Source organism: Tamandua tetradactyla, chromosome 5 (assembly GCF_023851605.1).
Source record: "Tamandua tetradactyla isolate mTamTet1 chromosome 5, mTamTet1.pri, whole genome shotgun sequence".
NCBI lineage: Eukaryota > Metazoa > Chordata > Mammalia > Pilosa > Myrmecophagidae > Tamandua > Tamandua tetradactyla.
The window spans coordinates 121,540,659-121,561,620 of NC_135331.1; the positions used below are offsets into that span (position 1 = coordinate 121,540,659).

General features: G+C 35.9%; 1 protein-coding gene across 1 annotated transcript; it reads left to right on the forward strand.

The window, feature by feature from the left end:
• Positions 1-343: 343 nt before the first annotated feature.
• Positions 344-20,575, forward strand: LOC143683310 (uncharacterized). The gene is made up of 5 exons (XM_077159433.1): positions 344-461; positions 7,928-8,095; positions 15,029-15,147; positions 16,981-17,096; positions 20,245-20,575. Exons 1-5 carry the CDS (start codon positions 344-346, stop codon positions 20,291-20,293), a joined length of 570 nt encoding a protein of 189 aa, XP_077015548.1. The 3' UTR covers positions 20,294-20,575.
• The last annotated feature ends 387 nt before the right edge of the window (positions 20,576-20,962 follow it).

Consider the following 20,962-nt stretch of genomic DNA (forward strand, 5'->3'; position numbering starts at 1 on the left):
ATAAATCTTTCTATGTCACTACTGATTTAAAATATGGAGGCCAGGTCATCTTTACTATTTTCTAATAGTGAAACTCTGTCCATCCAACCCTCTGCCTTTCTTTGATTTTCAGGATATATATTGGAAGATGGGAATCAGCATACAATTTTAGAATTACTTGTAACTGAAGTATTGGAAACAGCATGAGATTTTAGTCTAGATCTGCCACTAATTTGAGTAACGCTTTTTAGGGGTTTTACTTTCATTAGTGAAGTGTGGTTAACAATATCTTCAATTTCTATCACATGGGATGTGTAATTAAGATAATATGGAATGATGGGTGTTTGGTCATTTTACATAAAACATGGGGAAAGTGTTATTTGCACGAACAGTGGAAAACCCAAAATATTTAACTATTCATGCATTCATGAACATGCTTCTTGAAGCTCAGAGAATCAGGTCATTAGATCTATCAGTTTCAGGTTAGTTACATCAACACAGAGAAAACCATGAATATAACATGCCCCTTATTTGCATTTATATTTAATGTGTGTGCAAGAATCACAAATATTTTTAACCGTTCCTCATTTGTCACAATCTTCTTGCCTTAGTCACCAGTGAACAACATATATCACCCGCTAATTTGCTTGAAAATCAAGAATCTATTGTTTCACAACTTTAGAGGCTAGAAGTCTGAAATCCAGGTGTTGGCAGGGCAGGCAAACCCATGCTTTCTCTGGTTTATAGTGTTCTGGTAGTAGCTTACCAGTGATCCATAATTCAATTTTTGACTCTGTTATATGGTGATGTGTCTCTTTCTAACTCTTCCTCACTTTTCCTACATTACCCCAAATTTCCTTTGTTTTTTTTTCCATGGACAGATACGGGAAATTGAACCCGGCATGGCAGGTGGGAACTCTGCCTGCTGAGCCACTGTGGCCCACCTGATTTCCTTTGTTTTAATGCCCACCCTGATTCAGTTTTGGTATCATTTTAATAGTTGCTTTGAAGATGCTATATACAAATGGCTGACATCCACACTCTCAGTAGTTAGGACTTGAACATGTCTTTGTGGGGTACGTGATTCAATTCATAACACTCTTTAATACTTATAGACCTATAATATACTTCATATGGTATATAATTTCCTAATAAAATAAAATGTATTTATGCAACAAATGCTTATATGGCCAAACACAATTGCCAGCATTTTATCAGTATTAACTAATTTAATCCACATAGCAACCCTATAAGAGAGACACTATTTTTATCCCTATTTTAATAATTATGAAACTAAGGCAAAGAGACTCTAAACAATATCCTTAAGCACTAGAATCCAGTTTCTAATCCAGGTTGTCTGGCTCCAGATGCCATACTTTTAGCACACTAACAATACAAAGAATTTACATGTTTCACCTAAAGATAATTCTGACTAAATAGTTACTCTATTTTAAATTTTGAGGATTTTTTTGAATGCTATATGGTGGGGGTACATTATATTTTTTCTTCATCTGACTATCCCTTATTGCAGCACCATTTGTTAGAGTTTTAGGGGATGGGGGGGAAGTACAGGGACCAGGAATAGAACCCAGGTGAGAATTCTACTACAGAACTACTCTTGCACCCCCTTTTGTTTTAAAATTTTAATAGAAATTTTTAGTGTTAAAAGTGGAATGCTGTTGGGTAAGCCACGGTGGCTCAGCAGGCAGAGTTCTAATCTGCCATGTTGGAGATGCGAGTTCAATTCCCGGTACCTGCCATGCAAAAAAAAAAACGGAATGTTCTTCAGTTTTGCCACCTGATAGCTTTGTCAAAATCAATTTTTTTAGTTCTTTCAAAGACATACGTCCAAATTGATAGTGTCTATTAGGAAGCTCCAAATTATGAATGTCCTATTTTTTAATTCTAATGCTTAATTTTTATTTTATCTTTTTTTATTTTATAACTAACAGATTTTATTTTTAGTTTAGTTTTAGACATATAAAATAACTAAGTAAATAGTACATAAAGTGCTATATGGCCAACCTTCCCTCTCTCACCGCATGCTGGCACATGTTTTCCCCAATTATTAATACCTTGCTTTATTGTGGTTGCATGTGTTACAATTAATCATTGTTGTTTTAATTTGCAAATCCCTAGTATTGTATAATATTGAGCATCTTTCATGTGCTTATTTTCCATATGCATATCTTCTTTGATGAGGCATCCGTTCATTTTTGATGGGTTTTCTGTTCACTATTTGCTGAGTTTTAAGAGTTTTTGCGTAACTTTGATACAAATAATTGATCAGAAATGTGTTTTGCAAATATTTTATCCAAATATGTTGCTTGCCTCTTCATTAATTTTTTAAAGTCAAGCTAATAAATGCTTATTTCATGGGATCATGCTTTTATTATTGTATGGAAACTCATCGACACATCCAAGGTCAACAAATTTCCCCCATGTTATCTTCCAGAGTTTTACAACTTTGTGTTTTACACTTAAGTTTAAGATTTATTTTGAGGTTTTTTTTTTTTTTTTTTTGTAAAAGGTATAAAGACTTTATCCATATTCATTTTTTTGTATATGTGTATCCAATTGACCCAGAATCATTTGTTGAAAAGACCACCCTTCCTTCTTTGAATTGCCTTTGCTCCTTTGTCAAATGTCAATGGACTATATTTTTTTGGTCTATTTCTGGGCTCTCTTTTCTGCTCCACCGATCTATTTGTGTATTCTTTTGTCAATGGCAACTGCCTTGATTCTGTAGCTCCAATATAGTAAGCCTTGAAGTGTCAGTCGTCTGACTTTGTTCTTCAGCATTACCTCAGTTTATATTGTGCTTCTTTTTCTAGTTTCCTAAGGTAGAATGTTAGGTTATTGACTGTAGATCTTTCCTATTTTCTAATAGATGCATCAATGCTAGGAAATTTCCTGTAAATTTATTTGATGAAGCCCATACATTTTAATAAGTTGTGCTTTCATTTTCAGTTTATTCAAATATATAATTTAAATTTCTCTTGAGGCTTCTTCTTCAACATGTTCGTTATTTAGAGACATGTTGTTTAATCTCAAAATTTGGGGACTTTTCCACTATCGTTTTAAAATCAATTTCTAGTTTAATCCCACTGTAATCTGAAATACACTCTGTATGACTTATGTTGTTTTATATTTGTTTAGGTGTGTCCTTTGACCAGGAATGTCATCTATCTTCGTGAATGTTCAACGTGACTTAAGGAGAATGTGAATTCTGCTGTTGTTGGAAGAAGTTTTTTATGAAATATCAATTGATCCAGTTGATCACTTGGCCAGTTGAACTATGTCGCTACTGAATTTATACATGTTGGGTATTTTAATTACGTATAAGGAAAATTGAAATTTCTGAGTATAATAGTGAATTTATCTATTTTTCTTTGCAGTGTTATCAGCTTTCATGTCATGTATTTGATGCTCTGCTGTTAGGTGCATGCACTTTAAGGACTTCTATGAATTTTTAGAGAATTGATCTTCTTACTGTCTTATCACTATGTAATGCCTGTCTTTATCCTTGATCACCTTCCTAGCTCCCAAGTCTGCTTTGTGAGAAATTAATAGAGCTACTCCAGCTTTCTTGTGATTAGCACTAACAGGGCATAGCTTCCTCCTTCCCTGTATCTTTATCTTCATTTTATATTTCAAAGGATTCTTTTTTACAATATATGGTAGAGTCCTGTGTTTCTTATCCACTTTGACCATCTCTGTCTTGTTATAGACATATTTATATCATTGGCACTTTAAATGATTATTTATATAGTTGATTAATATTTACTGTGTTTTAAACTGTTTTGTAGTCATGTTACTTGTTCTTTTTTCTTCCCCCCTTTTCTGTGTTCTCTGGTTTTAATTTGGCATTTAATGTGATTCCATTTTCTCTCTGCTTTTATAAAATCCATTAAATTTTAACATTTTTTAGAGATTGTCCTGGAACTTGCAATATACATTTATAACTGAGCTAAGTCATCTATCAAATAATATTATACCACTTCATGTGTAGTGCAGGTTTCCAAAAATAGTATTAATTCCTTCTTCCATCCCTATAACACCACTGCCATTCATTTCACTTATCCATAGGCTATAATCATCAGATATATTGTTGATATTGTCACTTTGAAAAAAAGTTGTTAGAGATGATAGAAATAAGAAAACTAAATATTTTTATTTACCTTCATTTGTTTCTTTTCTGATGGCCTTCCTTTCTTTATAGAGATCTGAGTTTCTGGTGTATATCATTTTCCTTGTTTCTGAAGAATTTTTTAACCTTTCTTGAATGGAAGGTCTACTGGAGACAAAAAGAAACTGACTTTTTTTTGTTTGACTGAGAAACTTCTTATTTCTCCTTCACATTCGAAAGTTTATTTAAATGGCGTATTAGTCAGGATTCTCTAGAGAAACAGACCAACTGGAATATCTGTAAATATGAGATTTATAAAGCCTGTCTCATGCAGCCATGGGAAAGGAGGGTCTAAGCCTGCAGGGCAGGCTGTGAAGCTGGTAGCTCTGATGAAGAGTCTGGATGAACTCCACAGGAAAGGCTCAGTGGCTGAAGAAGCAGTGAAAGTATCTCTCTTCTTCCTTAACAGTATTCAATGGATTGGATTATCTGGTTGGTAGGAGACATGGCCTAGTTGATCTCAGATGTAATCAGCCACAGATGCAATCAACTGACTGATTATTTAATACACTAGACTTCCAGTTTATCATCCAGCCATGTAATATCCTTGCAGCAATGGTCAGGCAAGTGCTTGCCTGACCAGACAACTGGGCATCATCACTTGGCCAGGTTGACACCAGAACCCAACCATCACAAATGGATACAAAACTCTAGGTGGTGATTTTATTTGGTTTTGTTTTCTTTCAACATATATTTCATTCCACTCTCTTCTTTACTGCAAAGGTTTCTCAGAAATCTGATGTAATTCAGTAAGATTCTGGTAATTTAAAAAATTCAAATAAACTAAATGAAAGTTCTACCCAGTTTGGAATGTTATTTGATAACATAAAATTTATGAAAGTAAACAACAAGTTGTCCTATCAAAGTTTTGTGTCCTGTTTTTGTACCCAACTGACTTTGGCTAAGCAACTTGACCTCAACACTAACCTTTGGCCTGGTTAAATAGCTTTCCACCCCTGGTGCATGAAACCCAGGGCTCAAACCCAATGTCATTGGCCACCAACAATACCACACACATGCCTCACCTAATACCCTCATCTGGCCCCACATGATAAGCTAACCATCCTCAGCTACCTCAGAACCCCAATACCTCTCCTTTTTAAGCAACTTTGCTTTAAACTGACCAATCCTTGACTTTTGCAGGAAATCTACTAACTTCTTTTCCTAGACCATAATAAAGACACAAGCCCACAAGATGCTCTTGTTCCATCCGTGTGCTCCCCACCTGCTGGTTGAGTCACCCCAGCTGAATTACACTTCCTGTTGACCCCTTGTGGCACCCCTCTTTACTTGGGAGCAGTGAATAATAAACCATCTTTTCTCATGCGTATTGCCTCAGTAACCCATTGTTTCACACTTGACTACCCCCTGGACCCAAATTTAAAATCCGTCCTAATTCAAAACACAAGCCATTTTCTTTTCTAAACAATTGCAGCTGTTTCTTCTTCATGGCTATGAGGCATTATATGACATCTGGTAATAATGATGAGAGATATTTGGAAAATTGTGCTAGGACTTTAAAATGAAAAAAAATTTTGAACATCAACTCTGTCTCATTAAACTCCCCCTCTAATGCACAGATTAGAAATAAAAATATATGTGCATGCATAGTATTACATTACCTCAAACCATTTACTATTAAGCAAAGAACTGATAAAGACCTAGAAATGTGGTTTCTTTCTCATGAAATTAATATATATTCCATAATTATTAATTATTAATGAATATAATGAATTATAGAGGATGTTTGTTAGAAAGGAAATATTGGAGCATTGTTTTCTCATTGCATTTTAAATAAAATGAAATAGTTTTCGCAATGGCTCAGTCTTACGTTCTGAGAAAATTCTGTTTTCAATAAGAATATAATTCTTCTCAAACCATTCGCTGTAATTTATTTTGTAAACATCAAGAAAGAAACCTGTAACTAGAAAGAATTTTGTGTCCATGAATTAGTTGATACATAAAATGAGACATAACCACAATAAAAAAATTATTGAAGTTATAATTTTCAGATTTACAAGTTCATATTCAACATTTACATACTTTTTATGTGGTAATAAGCCTTGGTAATATTTAAATATTTAATAATTAGTAGGAAACAGGCAGAGAACAGACACCAGTCCAGAAAACAAAAAGTACAACCATGTATGCTCAAACCCACAAAATATCAGCCCTCGTTAAAAACATATCTAACATTATCATTTAGGAGTGAACAAACACCTTGCACACATTTTCTCCTCTCTCTGACACATTCTTCTTTTGATGCCCATGTGGCTTACACATCCATTTTCTTCAAATCTTTGCTCAAATGTTACTTCAAAATGAATCCTTCTATGGTTACCCTATTTAAAATGGTACACACACTCCCCATTCCCCTCATCCTACTTAATATTTCTTCATAGTACTTTTTTTTTCTTTTTGTCTCTTCTGTATTCCCAATGCCTATAATAATGCTTGGAAAATAGGCACTTTGTATTGATATTTGAAGGAATGAATAAATAAATGAGTGAACATTTGATCACTTCATCCATATATTTGTTCCCTACCCTGGTTCATACTTTTATGTTTTTAAAAGAAATTTTAGCAGCCCTTAAAAAAAATAGAAGTCATACATACTAATTTAAAGACTATAAATGAAATAGTATGTAAAATGATTTACAGCAGACATTTTAAATGCTTAGCCATTGACCATAGTAAAAATGAAAACAATAAACTACCAGATCATTTGTTATGAAGCTTTTAATATCGAACAGGTATAATCCACTGGAAGAGAGGAAAAAATTGAGGTAATTTCACATCTTTGAGAGTAGGAGAAATGACAATAAATGCTGCTATTCTGCTTTTAATGCCATCTGCTATGGAAAGCTGGTTTATGATGAGGAAGGAATCTAGAAGAAAGAGCCTGTTTCATTTCAGTGTTCATAATCGACCAGAAAAGTAATAGGAAGAATTGTCAGGCTTGAACAAAAGATATTAGGAAAGTCGGTTTCTAAAAAAGTTAGAAAAAAATATAACATACAATTCCAACAGATTTTAGGTGTGACCATGGATAAAAATGAGTGGAAAAAAAAATGTGTTAGGGAAATTCTGATAAAATGGTCTTCAACAATAAAAGTGACAAAGAAAAGAAAGCAGTACCTAAGAAATATGAGTAGTTATTCAAGGTATAGGTTACGTTAAAAGCTCATGCACGGAAAATAATCAAGCCCTTTCAGTTAAGCAAACCTAAAGTGAGCTGAGATTTAAAAAATGGCGAAGGCCAGAGAAATGAATTGGTAAGAGCCGAAAACAGATTAAAAAAAGGAATTGTTTGTACCTACTAGTTAGAGAAGATGATGTAATGTGCTACATTGAAAGTGAGAATGAATAACTGCCCATCTTACTGTGACAGATTGGATTTCTAGGTGCCAAGAAGCAGTGTTTGAGACAGAGATTAGTCTGCAGGATGTTCACTGGGGAATGTCTCTGAGATTAACATCTGTGGGAGGAAGGAAAAGAAAGAATTCCACAAGGGAAAAAGAAAAGTGATAATGCACTCCCAATGAAGAGGGCATTCCGTGGGAACTCAGGAGCTCAGATGGCCAATGATAATTGCCCTAAATTGGGATGAGAAGCAGGCTATTATCCCAAGTTAAATTCACAATTGAATGAGGCTAACATGGTGGGGAATAATAAACTGGAACAAGGAGGGTTTCTTCCTTATGGCAATCCCCCAGAGAGGTTTAAAGCTGAAAGTTTTTTAGTAGTGCTTTTATGCAGCTAGGGAGGGGAGTTCATTCTTGAAGAGAGTTCTAGGCAATACATCACAATGTCAATTGAAGTACACCTGCTTCCACTGCTCAAATCCAATTATTTGCATAGTTTCTGGGAATAGTTACTCCTGTGTCCTAGTGGAACTCTCCTGCCAAGGTAACTTAAGAGGTGAAGGTTAGTGTAATAAATACCAGTCCTGGGTTCTGCAGCTAGTGTCAGGACCACAGTGGGGCAAGCTCTATTTCGATCCTCATTATCCATTCTTAATTCTTCTCACCTTCACCTAGATCCTCTGCTGGTCTTTGTGGTTTATGTGATGTCATGACACAGATTCCATCTCTGATTGGTGTAGGATGGTGACTATCATGGCTTTCACACGCTGGGGTTGCTTTACTTGTCCATTTATTCTCAAGATTGCACAGTGTTGCACATATAGTATCATAAGAAAAGTAGCAAATGAATCAACTATATTCCACATGAATTTCACTCTGCCTAAGTACTTCCAATTATCATTCTTAATGCCCCTTCAGTGAGGTTCTTTTTCTTTTTCTTTTCATGAGGAACTGAAGTTCCCAGAGGTATTTACCTCTTGCAGTTCAATGGGCTTCTTGTTTGTCCTCCTGAAGAAGTAGTTTCTCTTTGGGAACAAGGACATCTAAATATAAGAAATCCAGAGATCGGAGACTTCCGGAGAAGATGGCGGCTTAGTAAGACGCGCGGGTCTTAGTTCCTCCTCCAGAAAAGCAACTAAAGAAACAGAAACAACACGAAACAGCTCCCGGAGTCACGACAGATACCAAAAAGACAGCGTACCCCATTCTGGAACAGCTGAACGGGCAGGGAGAATCTGCTGCGGTGAGATACCCAAGGGGCGCGCATTTTCCCGGCCGGGGCGGCTGGCGACTGGGGTTCCCTCCACGCACGTGGCTCCCCGGTCTGACTGGGAACATTGGATAGCGGGGCCCTCCCGTCACGCTTGGCGTTTCGGGCCAGCTGGGCAATTGGGACCGGCACTCTCCCAAGCCGTGGCGGCCAGCGACACCCGCCTCCACGCGCGGTTTCCCGGGCCGACTGCCGTGCAGACAGACGAGCGCCACGAGCGCCACCTACTGGGCAGGAAAAGAAAAACAGAGCCCAGAGATTTCACAGAAAAAGCTTTCAACCAGCTGGGTCCCACACCCAGGGAAATCTGATCAAATGCCCAGACACCAGCAGAAAATAATGGATGACGCTCGGAAAATTGAAGATATGGCCCAGTCAAAGGAACAAACCAATAGTTCAAATGAGATACAGGAGCTGAGACAACTAATGCTGAATATACGAACAGAAATGGAAAAATTCTTCAAAAACCAAATCAATAAATTGAGGGAGGACATGAAGAAGACATGGGCTGAACAAAAAGAAGAAATAGAAAATCTGAAAAAACAAATCACAGAACTTATGGGAGTGAAGGACAAAGAAGAAAAAATGGAAAAAACAATGGATACCTACAATGGTAGATCTAAAGAGACAGAAGCTACAATTAGTGAACTGGAGGATGGAACATCTGAATCCCAAAAAGAAACAGAAACTACAGGGAAAAGAATGGAAAAACTTGAGCAGGGGATCAGGGAACTGAATGACAATATGAAGTGCACAAATATACGTGTTGTGGGTGTCCCAGAAGGAGAAGAGAAGGGAAAAGGAGGAGAAAAACTAATGGAAGAAATTATCACTGAAAATTTCCCAACTCTTATGAAAGACCTAAATTTGCAGATCCAAGAAGTGCAGCGCACCCCAAAGAGAATAGACCCAAATAGGCGTTCTCCAAGACACTTACTAGTTAGAATGTCAGAGGTCAAAGAGAAAGAGAGGATCTTGAAAGCAGCAAGAGAAAAACAATCTGTCACATACAAGGGAAACCCAATAAGACTATGTGTAGATTTCTCAGCAGAAACCATGGAAGCTAGAAGACAGTGGGATGATATATTTAAATTACTAAAAGAGAAAAACTGCCAACCAAGACTCCTATATCCAGCAAAATTGTCCTTCAAAAATGAGGGAGAAATTAAAACATTTATAGACAAAAAGTCACTGAGAGAATTTGTGACCAAGAGACCAGCTCTGCAAGAAATACTAAAGGGAGCACTAGAGTCAGATACGAAAAGACAGAAGAGAGAGGTATGGAGTAAAGTGTAGAAAGAAGGAAAATCAGATATGATATATATAATACAAAAGCCAAAATGGTAGAGGAAAATATTATCCAAACAGTAATAATACTAAAAGTTAATGGACTGAATTTCCCAATCAAAAGACATAAAATGGTAGAATGGATTACGACCCAGCAATACCACTGCTAGGTATCTACTCAAGGGACTTAAGGGCAAAGACACAGACGGACATTTGCACACCAGTGTTTATAGCAGCATTATCTACAATTGCAAAGAGATGGAAACAGCCAAAATGTTCATCAACAGACGAGTGGCTAAACAAACTGTGGCGTATACCTACGATGGAATATTATGCAGCTTTAAGACAGACTAAACTTATGAAGCATGTAATAACATGGATGGACCTAGAGAACATTATGCTGAGTGAGTCTAGCCCAAAACTAAAGGACAAATACTGTAAGGTCCCACTGATGTGAACCGACATTCGAGAATCAGCTTGGAATATATCATTGGAAGCAGAGACCAGCAGGAGTTAGAAACAGGGTAAGATAATGGGTAATTGGAGCTGAAGGGATACAGACTGTGCAACAGGACTAGATACAAAAACTCAAAAATGGACAGCACAATAATACCTAAGTGTAATGTAACTAGGTTGGAACACTGAATGAAGCTGCACCTGAAATATGGTTTTTTGTTTGTTTGTTTGTGTGTTTGTATCTTTTGTTTTTGTTTTTTCTTTTTCCTTTATATATATATATATATTATTAGTATTATTATTTTAATTCTTTTCTCTATATTAACATTCTATATCTTTTTCTGCTGTTTTGCTAGTTCTTTTCCTAAATCGATGCAAATGTACTAAGAAATGATGATCATACATCTATGTGATGATACTAAGAATTACTGAGTGCATTTGTAGAATGGAATGATTTCTAAAAAAAAAAAAAAAAAAAAAAAGAAATCCAGAGATCCAGGAATGCTATGTACACATTTCCCAAACTGGTTGCTGGGAGTGATGGCAGGAGAGGCCACTCTTCCTTCAACCCCTTGTATCACAAACCACTTTATTCTACGTGTTGGGGACATAGCACCATATAAAGGTCTTCAATCCAAGTGTCTGCCTCCTGCAGAGTGGCTTTCATTGAGCATAAATGGTCATCTTCAAATTGCATTTTATTTACATCTTCAACAACCTTTTAAAACTTTCTATCAGATCAACAGTTCTGGGTATGTGCAGAGCCTACTTCCATCTCCCTTGTGCTGAATGCAGTGTTAGTCTCATGCAATGTTTTGTAGGATCACACAATTATGGATTAATCATTCTGTAAGTGAGTAGTAAAGACATATCTGGAATATGTTTTCTCCATTAAAAATGAGTTACTGCCCTTCAGACAAGCAGTAGTTCAAAATGGTCTACTTGCCACAAACAGGCTAGTTGGTGTCCTCAAAAGAGTGATCACAGAGCATCAATCTATGATTCTGGCAGATGGGATATTTAGTAGCTAGATTGGCTTTGGTAAGTGTGAGCTTGTGCTGTCAGACCTATGTATAGTTTTCACCCTGCGACTAAGTTTACTTCATTCATATATCCATTGTGACAACACAGTGGCTGATGACAATCTTGCTAAAGTTGGCTGCCAGGACCCATTTGTCTTGCTGGTTGCTTAACGCCTTGTCTATGATAGATGTTTGATAGTGGCAAAAACAAAACAAAACAAAACTGTGATATGAGGATGTTATACTTTATTGTATGACAAACCCATACATCTATCTATACGTCTCTGCTCTAGACACCCGTGTCCCAGAAATTCCAATCCTTTCCTTCCAGGCCATTTACCAGCTGGCCAAGCTATTTGCCACTGCACATTAGTCTATGTATAATCTAACCTCAAGTCACTTTTTCTTTCTGCATGAATGTCCAGGTACACTGCTGGAAGCCCTGCACATCAGGATTATTTTTCCCTAACACTTTTTTTTTTTTAATTTTCACCTCCTTCAAAAATTATACATATTTTTAGATTTCTCTTGGAACCTCCTCACTGACCTATGGGTAATTTAGAAGGCTGTTATTTAGTATCTTGATATTTGGTACTTTTCTGCATTTGTTTCTGTTAATTTATAATATAATTCCAATATGGTCAGAGAACATATTTCATATGATTTCAATCTGTTAAAATTTCTTGAAATTTATTTTGTAGACTGACATATGATCTATCGTGGGAAATTTTCCATGCATGCTAAAAAACAGTGTGCATTCTGCAGTCGTTGAGTGAATTTTCTAACGATGCTGTTTGAGTCTGTTTTTTTAGTAGTGTTCAAGTCTCTATATCCTTCCTGATATTCTTTCTGTCTGGTAAATTTATCCATTATTGAGAGAGGGGTATTGAAGTCTCCAGTTATCACTGTTAATTTGCACATATATCTGTTCAATTCTGTCATTGTTTACTTTCTATATATCTGGGATGTTTTTAGATAGTATGTTTTTCCAATTTTTATATTGTCATGAAAACAAATACACTCATCACTATGAAATGTCCCATTTTGTCTGCAGTAACACTTTTTTTTATTTAAACCATATTTTTATAGAATTAATGAAGTTGCTTCAGCTCTCTTATAGTTTCTTCTTGCATGGTATATCTTCTTGAATCCCTATTTTCAACATCTGTGTTTTGATGAGTATAGAATTGTGAGTTGACAAGTTTTTCCATTTATTTTGTTTTTCCCCCTTTAAACAATTTAATGATGTTCTTCCAATGTCTTTGAGATACATGGTTTAATACAAGAAGTCTGTTGTAATTCTCCCCCACCCCACCCCTAAATAATGTTTTCTTTTTCCCCTCTGGCTGCCTTCAACATTTTTTTCTTTTTCTTTTGTATGTAGCAGTTTGCACATGATACAGCTAGGTGATTTTTTTGGAGGTAAGGAGAGCAGTTTCCCTGCTTGATGTGCTCTGAGATTCTTGATTCTGTGGTTTGTTCCATTTCACAAATTAAAAAAAAAAAATCATCCATTATTTCTTAAATCCTGGGATTCCATTTATTCAAAGATCTTAGTGAGTTTAATTTTTTTTCCCCTCTTCCTCTTTTTTTCTCTTTGTGTTTCTGAATGGGTATTTTTAATGACTCATCTTCAAGCTCACTGATTCATTCCATGGGTGTTTTGAATCTATTGAAGTGTTCATTAAAGGCATTTTTCTTACCTTTAGTATTTTTTCTCTTATTACCTTTCCATTTGATTTTTTCTTACAGTTTTCATCTATTTTCTGATATATCCCATCTGATCTTGCAATTTGTTCACCTTTTCCAATATAGCCATTTACATATTAATCATGGGTATTTTGAATTTTCTGTCAGATAGTTTGAAAATCAGGGTCATATCTGTATGGCTCTGAAAATTGCTTTTTGTCTTTTAGTGTCTCTTTTTATTACCCTTTTCTTGCCTCACTATTTATTTATTTATTTATTTATTGCTGCTTTTTAAAATATGACATCTTGTGTAGAACAACAAAGAGAATGACATAAATAGTTTTATGTCTGTAATATGCATATATTTCCTTCTATTAAACCTTCAATACTGGAGATTGAGTTAATTTAATCAGAAGTTGCACTGGGTGTGAGCTTTTTTCTTGCTATGGTTATCCTCAGTAAATCACAGGCTTCAAATTCCTATAGCTATAGCTTGTGTTTGGGGTGTGATTTGGATTGCTAGAGCAATGACTGGTGGATTATGAAATGTAGTCTTCCTGTGTGCTATGCCTCACAGAGGGTCCTTGTGTCATCTCTCCTGTCCCTCTTCCAGCAGTATTGTGCTATTATTTACAATCCCAGGCTTATTAGTTTGGCAATGATGGGAGTAATTGACAGGGTTCTTTTTCTGTTGCTGTGATGAAGCTTCAATCTTTCGTATGCATGATGTCCCCAGGTCTTGGGAATGTGGCCCTCTAATTTTTTTCCTGTCATTCTTATGACCATAGTTTATTGATTGAGTGTATATTCCTGTCCTTCCCTCTGTCTTTTTCCCTTTTCCCTTCCACAAGATGTAATGATTTTCCATGATATCCTAAGAGCAGCAGTGCTCTGTGTCCTCACACCCAGATAAAGGTTTCTGATTCCTAGTGTACTTAGGGAAGAAAGATCTGGGAGGAGTCTTTTGTACTTCTCACCCAGCTAGTATTCCTCAACCTCAGGTTTGCACCTTAATGGACACTTCTTAAGGCTGCTTCAGATCTTTTGTTTGAGTGCCCAGTGGGAAAGAGGCCTTCAGAAGATGTGGGAGTCACAAATTTCCGTGGTCCCCAGGCCACAGAGTCAAACTGTCCTGATAGCCCATATTCAGCCTTTTTTAATTTGTCAACTATTCTTCCTGGACTCTCCTTACCTGTATCCTCTTGCTTCTAGTGAGCTAGTGTTCACATCTTCTCTCTCCCTACACAAACCAACTGTATTTAGACCTTGGAAAGTTTACTGTTCTGCAACCTCAGTTATTTAAAATGATTTGGGGAAAAAAGGTCATGGTCATAAATTTGAAGTTATTTTGACTCTTTTTCATTATAAGGTGAGAGCGATGTTCCTTTTTAGTTATCTATGTTCAGGAGCAGAAATACAATCAAGCTTTAATTGGTAAGTAAACATTTTCAGTCTTTTGTTATATTTTTCCAGATCATCAACAGAGCTTAGTAATAGCCATTCCATTCCATTGCCAATATAACCACTATATTTCTCATATAAACTTTTCATACTTTGCGTCAATTGTTGTGTTTCCTTCTGTATGTATACTATTCCATTTTACCATCAGTGAAAGTTTTAGAAATTACATAGCTACCTATTCTCAGCAGCCATTCATGCTTTATCAACGAGCAATGATGGGGTGCTCATCGCTAGCAGGGCAGCAGTGATTCACTCAAAAATATCATCTTAAATTTTTTATTTTGACCATTCCTGGCTCCACCATCGGTAGGTTGGGTGCTACCAGAAGCAGAATGTAAGCTAAGTGTGACGGAACTTTATGTGGAAGTGCTCTTGGAGTCAACACCTCTGGAAGGAAGGAAAGGAAGCAGGATTCGGCATATGGAAAAGGTGAGTTGTAGTATAGTGCTAAAAAAGAGTTCAACTGATGTCATAGGGATATTTGGAGCTAAAGTGGCGTTTCAGACTTATCTTGAATTGAGATAAAGGACCTTTATACCTCTATGTTGATAGCTTATTGAATAGGACTTGTCCATGCATAAAGTCATAACACTGAAAAAAAGAAATTTCTTCACTGAGACAATCTGCAAGTTGGGCTTACAGCCAACATTATCAATTAGTAACACTTTCAATACATGGAAATACCTCTATGTTGATAGCTTATTGAATAGGACTTGTCCATGCATAAAGTCATAACACTGAAAAAAAGAAATTTCTTCACTGAGACAATCTGCAAGTTGGGCTTACAGCCAACATTATCAATTAGTAACACTTTCAATACATGGAAAGATAAGGGCTTCATTCTAGAACAAAGATATAAGCAGTATAGTACAGTTTCTACCCCATTTATCTTCTAGCAAGCTTTTCCTTATTATTTAAAAAAAAAAACTCAACATCAGTTACCATGATTACTAAAAATCTGTAAATTAAACTATTCACATTTCTGCTTTTGGAGATCCCACTGACCAGTTGGGGAGAAAGAGAAGTAGGCAGGTGATAAATACACTGTGGTGTGAACATCCACACAATCATTTAGTTCTCACCGTTTTGTTCTGGAAACTTCTCCTACTGACTCTTATCTTAGAAAAAGCATGGCTGTGTCAATATAACTTAAATGTTTTCTCTAAGAAATGTTCACCCTGGGAGTTAAGACTTCAAACCAATGTGTAACTTCACTTTTTGCTTCATAAAATTGTTGCAACAAAAACATTTGAGAAAATTTTGCACATCTGAACAGCTCTCAAACAACACTTTTCAGAGCTGGAAAAAGAGCTCACATCTCATGACAACAGTTCCATCAAACCTTACCTCAAAATCTTCACCTCATTTTTGTATGTCAAACATGTGCTACAATGTAACAAGCTATGATCAATTCTAAAATTTTCCCTGCCTTCAAAGATCCACATCGAAAAGATCCATAGGAATTGAGAAAACGTTCTTGACCCAAAGGGGAAGAGTGAAATGAGACAAAGTGTCAGTGGCTGAGAGATTCCAAACAGAGTTGAGAGGTTATCCTGGAGGTTATTCTTACGCATTAAATAGTTATCACCTTGTTAGTCAAGATGTAATGGAGAGGCTGGAGAGAACTGCCTGAAAATGTAGAGCTGTGTTCCACTAGCCATGTTTCTTGAAGATGATTGTATAATGATATAGCTTTCACAATGTGACTGTGTGATTGTGAAAACTTTGTGTCTGATGCTCCTTTTATCTACCTTATCAACAGATGAGTAAAACATATGGAATAAAAATAAATAACAGGGGGAACAAATGTTAAAATAAATTTAGATTGAAATGCTAGTGATCAATGAAAGGGAGGGGTAAAGGGTATGGTATGCATGAATTTTTTTCTGTTGTCTTTTTATTTCTTTTTCTGAATAGATGCAAATGTTCCAAGAAATGATCATGATGATGAATATGCAACTATGTGATGATGTTGTGAATTGCTGATTATATATGTAGAACGGAATGATCAAAAGTTAAGAATGTTTGCGTTTGTTTGGTGTTTATTGGTATTTAAAATAAATTTTTTTAAAAAAGATCCATAGGAAACTACTTGAGCTGAGACTTTAAAATACCATAAAGACCCTTCCCTAACTCCCCCCCTTTTAGGCAGTACTGAGACTGTGTCAAGGTAATGTTCTCTGTGGTTGCAGAAAGTCTCAGTTTGCTAAATCTGCTAATTCATCAACAGACTTTTTTTGTCTATGATTATTAATCCTGTAGGTCACCAAGGGCCTTCAAAAATCTTACTGCCAGGATTTAAGACTCTCTATTCAGAAAGAGTGTTCCTCTGTGAGGTCATATCAGCTGCCTGCCCAGGGATCGCTCAGACCATGTTGGTAAGTACAGCCAATATTGAGCCTGAACTCGGACTTCTGTTTGTCTAGACAAGGAGTTGTCAAACAGTGTCCTGTGGGCCAGCCCATTTTTTAATGTATTGCCTATGACTGCTTTTCTGCCACAATAGTGTACTTGAATACTTAAAACAGAGTTCAGTTTGAAAATCTGAAAATATTTGCAATATTCTCCTTTACAGAACAAATCTGCCCATCCCTCATAGATCATAAATGTTGAGTTTATTTTGTCTCCTGAGAATGGGGATCCCTCTTTGAGAAATGCTTCAGTTATCTAATCCAAAATGGAAAATTCTTAACTTTTGTGAAAATGTGCCTCACCCATAGTAACACAACAGTTTTTCTGTCTATCTGTCTTTGTCACTTTTTGTTTTGAATCTGTAAGAGGAAGTTCATAAGGCAGAGTGAGAATAGATTCAAGAAATTTGTCCCTCCAAATGTTCCTAAGGGAAGAGATTAGTTAGAAGATATTTTCATACTTGTTTCTTTATAGGATAAATTTTGATCTAGTCAACTTTACAGAATGTTTTAAAGAACTTCCTATGACTTGCCTTTGTTTAACTGAGAAATGATTAATATAGTTTCATTTCACCCCAGTTGGTGATGGCTGCTCTTTAGCCAGTTCCTGGAGGTATTTGACTTTGCTGTTACACTTCCTACCAATTCCTGCATCTATTTAAAGGTCTTATAAGTCTTGTTGGCCCTCTGAGCCAATCAGCAGCTTTCTTTATGTTTTAATTCTTAAAAATATCTCTCTACCTGGCATAATTTTACTAAGGACAATTTGGTAATGCATTGGCCATTTCAGAGATCTTTTGAACTGAACATGTTTGTTCATTTTATAAGCAATTTAGAACACAAGGAAATAAATAATCATAAGAAGACCCTCTTTGTTTTGTGTTTAAAAGGGGAAGTTCCTTGGAGTAACAAAAAAAATTCCTTCTTTGTTTCCATAATTCAGATATTAATAATCTGTCACACTTCTATCTGAATGATTTTATTCTTTCTTTTATCTGTTTTCTTTCCTGTTTTCTGGCTTAGGCTTCTAGACTATTAATTGTTATCTATTAACTATCTTATCTTCAGTATTATTTTTTACATCTTTAGTTACTCCTTGGTAAGAGTGTACTATCTGGCTAAAATTAATCCATGATTTACTACATTATTTCAATAAAATTGACTGTTGGTTTTATCCTTACTTCAATTTGGGTGAACCCTGTTCCCTTTGGTGCTGCTCAAATGAATCATTTGCTTTCTAGCCTTGAATGCTATGTAAATTTTAGATGGTAAACCTCAGATCAGGCCAGAAATGTTTATTACAATGTCTTACTTAAAATGAAAATCTCCATTCAAAAAAATAGTCCATAGGAGATCTCACTAGTAATGAAATATTTATAGAAAGAGAATTTGAAAAAAAGACTATGGAATGGATATTAAATATTTAGAAACATTTTCATTTATAGACCTTACAGGAAAGACTCACTCTAAGTGGATCATCTATTCAAATCTTTCCCTATCTTTACCTGATGATCCCGCTCTTTCATAAATCTAACTGTCTGGCATTTGACTACTCTTGTTCACTGGTACCAAAACAGATGATATTATTTAGCAACATCATTAGGTTATTTGTCTTGCCAGTAATGGAGGCCATTGGAGATGGGACTACTTGAGAGATCTGATATTTGGAAAACTAGTTTGGAAGCTGTTCCACAACCTGAAAATAAAAGTTAAAAACTAAAAGAAAAGTTCAAAAACTAAAATTTTGAACTAAGTAGATGGAAGAATAAGCAGCTCTTGGAAATTAACTTATTTTTAGATTCCTAACTGAAGATGTAGAAAGGGTCTAAAACATCTATGTGAGATCAAGATTCCAAAGTAACTTTTTGTTCAAGAAATAAGACTGGATGATTAATTGTAGAAGTTGTCAGAAGGTTCTCCTCCACATAGTATTTCTAGACCCTGGGCTGACAGAGATTCTCCAATTTACGATTGTTGTTTCTAAATTTACTTATTGGAATTGGGGAGGGAGAATGCCAATTGTCATTCTAGTCATTCAAAGGTGGAAAAGGCATGAAAAAGGAGCCATAGGAAGATATCATGAGTCAACACTGAGAAAAGCATATACCATTTTTATTCATTTTGTATTAGTTAGAATACAGTCGTTTGGATTATATGGGAGCTATGTGTTCTTCCATAAGAAAAGAAGAAATACATTCTTTAGCACATAGCAGTCTCTTTCATACTTATTAAAATGAATCAGTTCTGTGGTGCACAGGCAGTTCAGTGGTAGAATACTCACCTTCCATGTGGGAGACCATCAAACCCATGCGAGTTTGATTCCCAGACCATGGAGCCCCCTGCCGCCCCCCCCCCAAAAAAAAAAGAATCAATTCTGTACATCTTTGGACTCAAAGAGAATAGATAAGATTTATATGTACTGTTACAACTCTAGGTTAATAAAAAGTGAAAATATTAGGATAAAAAAGAACTTTAAACCTGAAGTTGATTCTTGGCTATCTAGAGTCTATGGTAGATTCTTCAATAAAGAGAGTTTGTCAATTTCATAAGGAAAGTAATAACTACTAAGTGCAATTTTAATTTGCAGTCAAATTAATGTAAGATCATTATATATTTTGATAAGATTTCTAGCAAGACATTCCTTTTTAGATTGTGTATCTAGATGTCAGCTTATACTTAACTATGGGAAAGAGTTCAATAAGAAATGGGATGAAGCATAGACCCAGAAATCAGAAACTAGAAATGCACCATGAGAGGTGAAATCTTAGCAGAAGACATGATAAAAGCCCACCAAACAAAAGAAAATATCGGGGATACATGGCTATAAATGAAACTGGAACACATCTTCCATTAGGTATAAAGTGGAGGTCTGGGCAAGCTGAAGGTCAGAAGAGAGGTATGAAATCAGGCAGAAAAGATCTAAGAATGGTGACTCGGTTTAAATACACCAAATTACAATTCAATATTCCTGATAAAAGATAAAAGTTGCAGAGAACCATAATCCTATAGAATCTGAGGGTTTGGAAAGTTCCATTAATAGTCCCTCTTATCATGAGATAAAATTTACTTCTTATGATAAGTATGGCTCCTTCAATTATTTTTTCTTTCTTTGCAGCAGGCTCTTTACTTCTTGGATATGTGGCATTATTCTCATGATACTTTGAAGTCTTTCTCCCATCAAGAAGGGCTACAGAACATCACATGGACTCCCCAATTTATTTTTTCAAGTGCTCTACTTAGATTCCCCATCACAATGGATTCCATTTGCTGTGGCTTTTACATCTGATGGTGCTTAGTTTAGTCCCTCTTAGGGAATTGCTTTCAGCCAAAGACAGCCACCACATCCATCCAAGGTCACACAGTCTCCCTTCAGCCAGGCCACACCCAATAGATGGTCAACAAAGTATGGATTCCCTTACCTCAAAGTAAAACATCTTGATGGACCATCTTTGCCCCAGCGTTTCCGGTGAGATAAGCTGATATCTTTTTGCCACGGTATATAACTCAATCCCTCTCTTTTCAGAATTATACCTCCTTCACAAGTGTCAATCCCAAGTGGCTCTTCTAACAGAAAATTACCTCTTTCAGAATGTTTCCAAATATGTGCCATTGAAGACACAATCTTTGCTAAAAGCAAAATCACTTTAATTTAAAAAGGTTTTATCATTATCTGGATGGAACAAAAAGGGGAAGAAAGCTTGAAACTTACATAAATTTCAGTTTCTTACTTATATTTATATTAGTAATAACAGTATTTCAGTCATTCAATTTTACTGGTGTCATATTACCTGCTATGTGCTCTGCTCAATCAGGGGCTTGCATTAACTCATTTA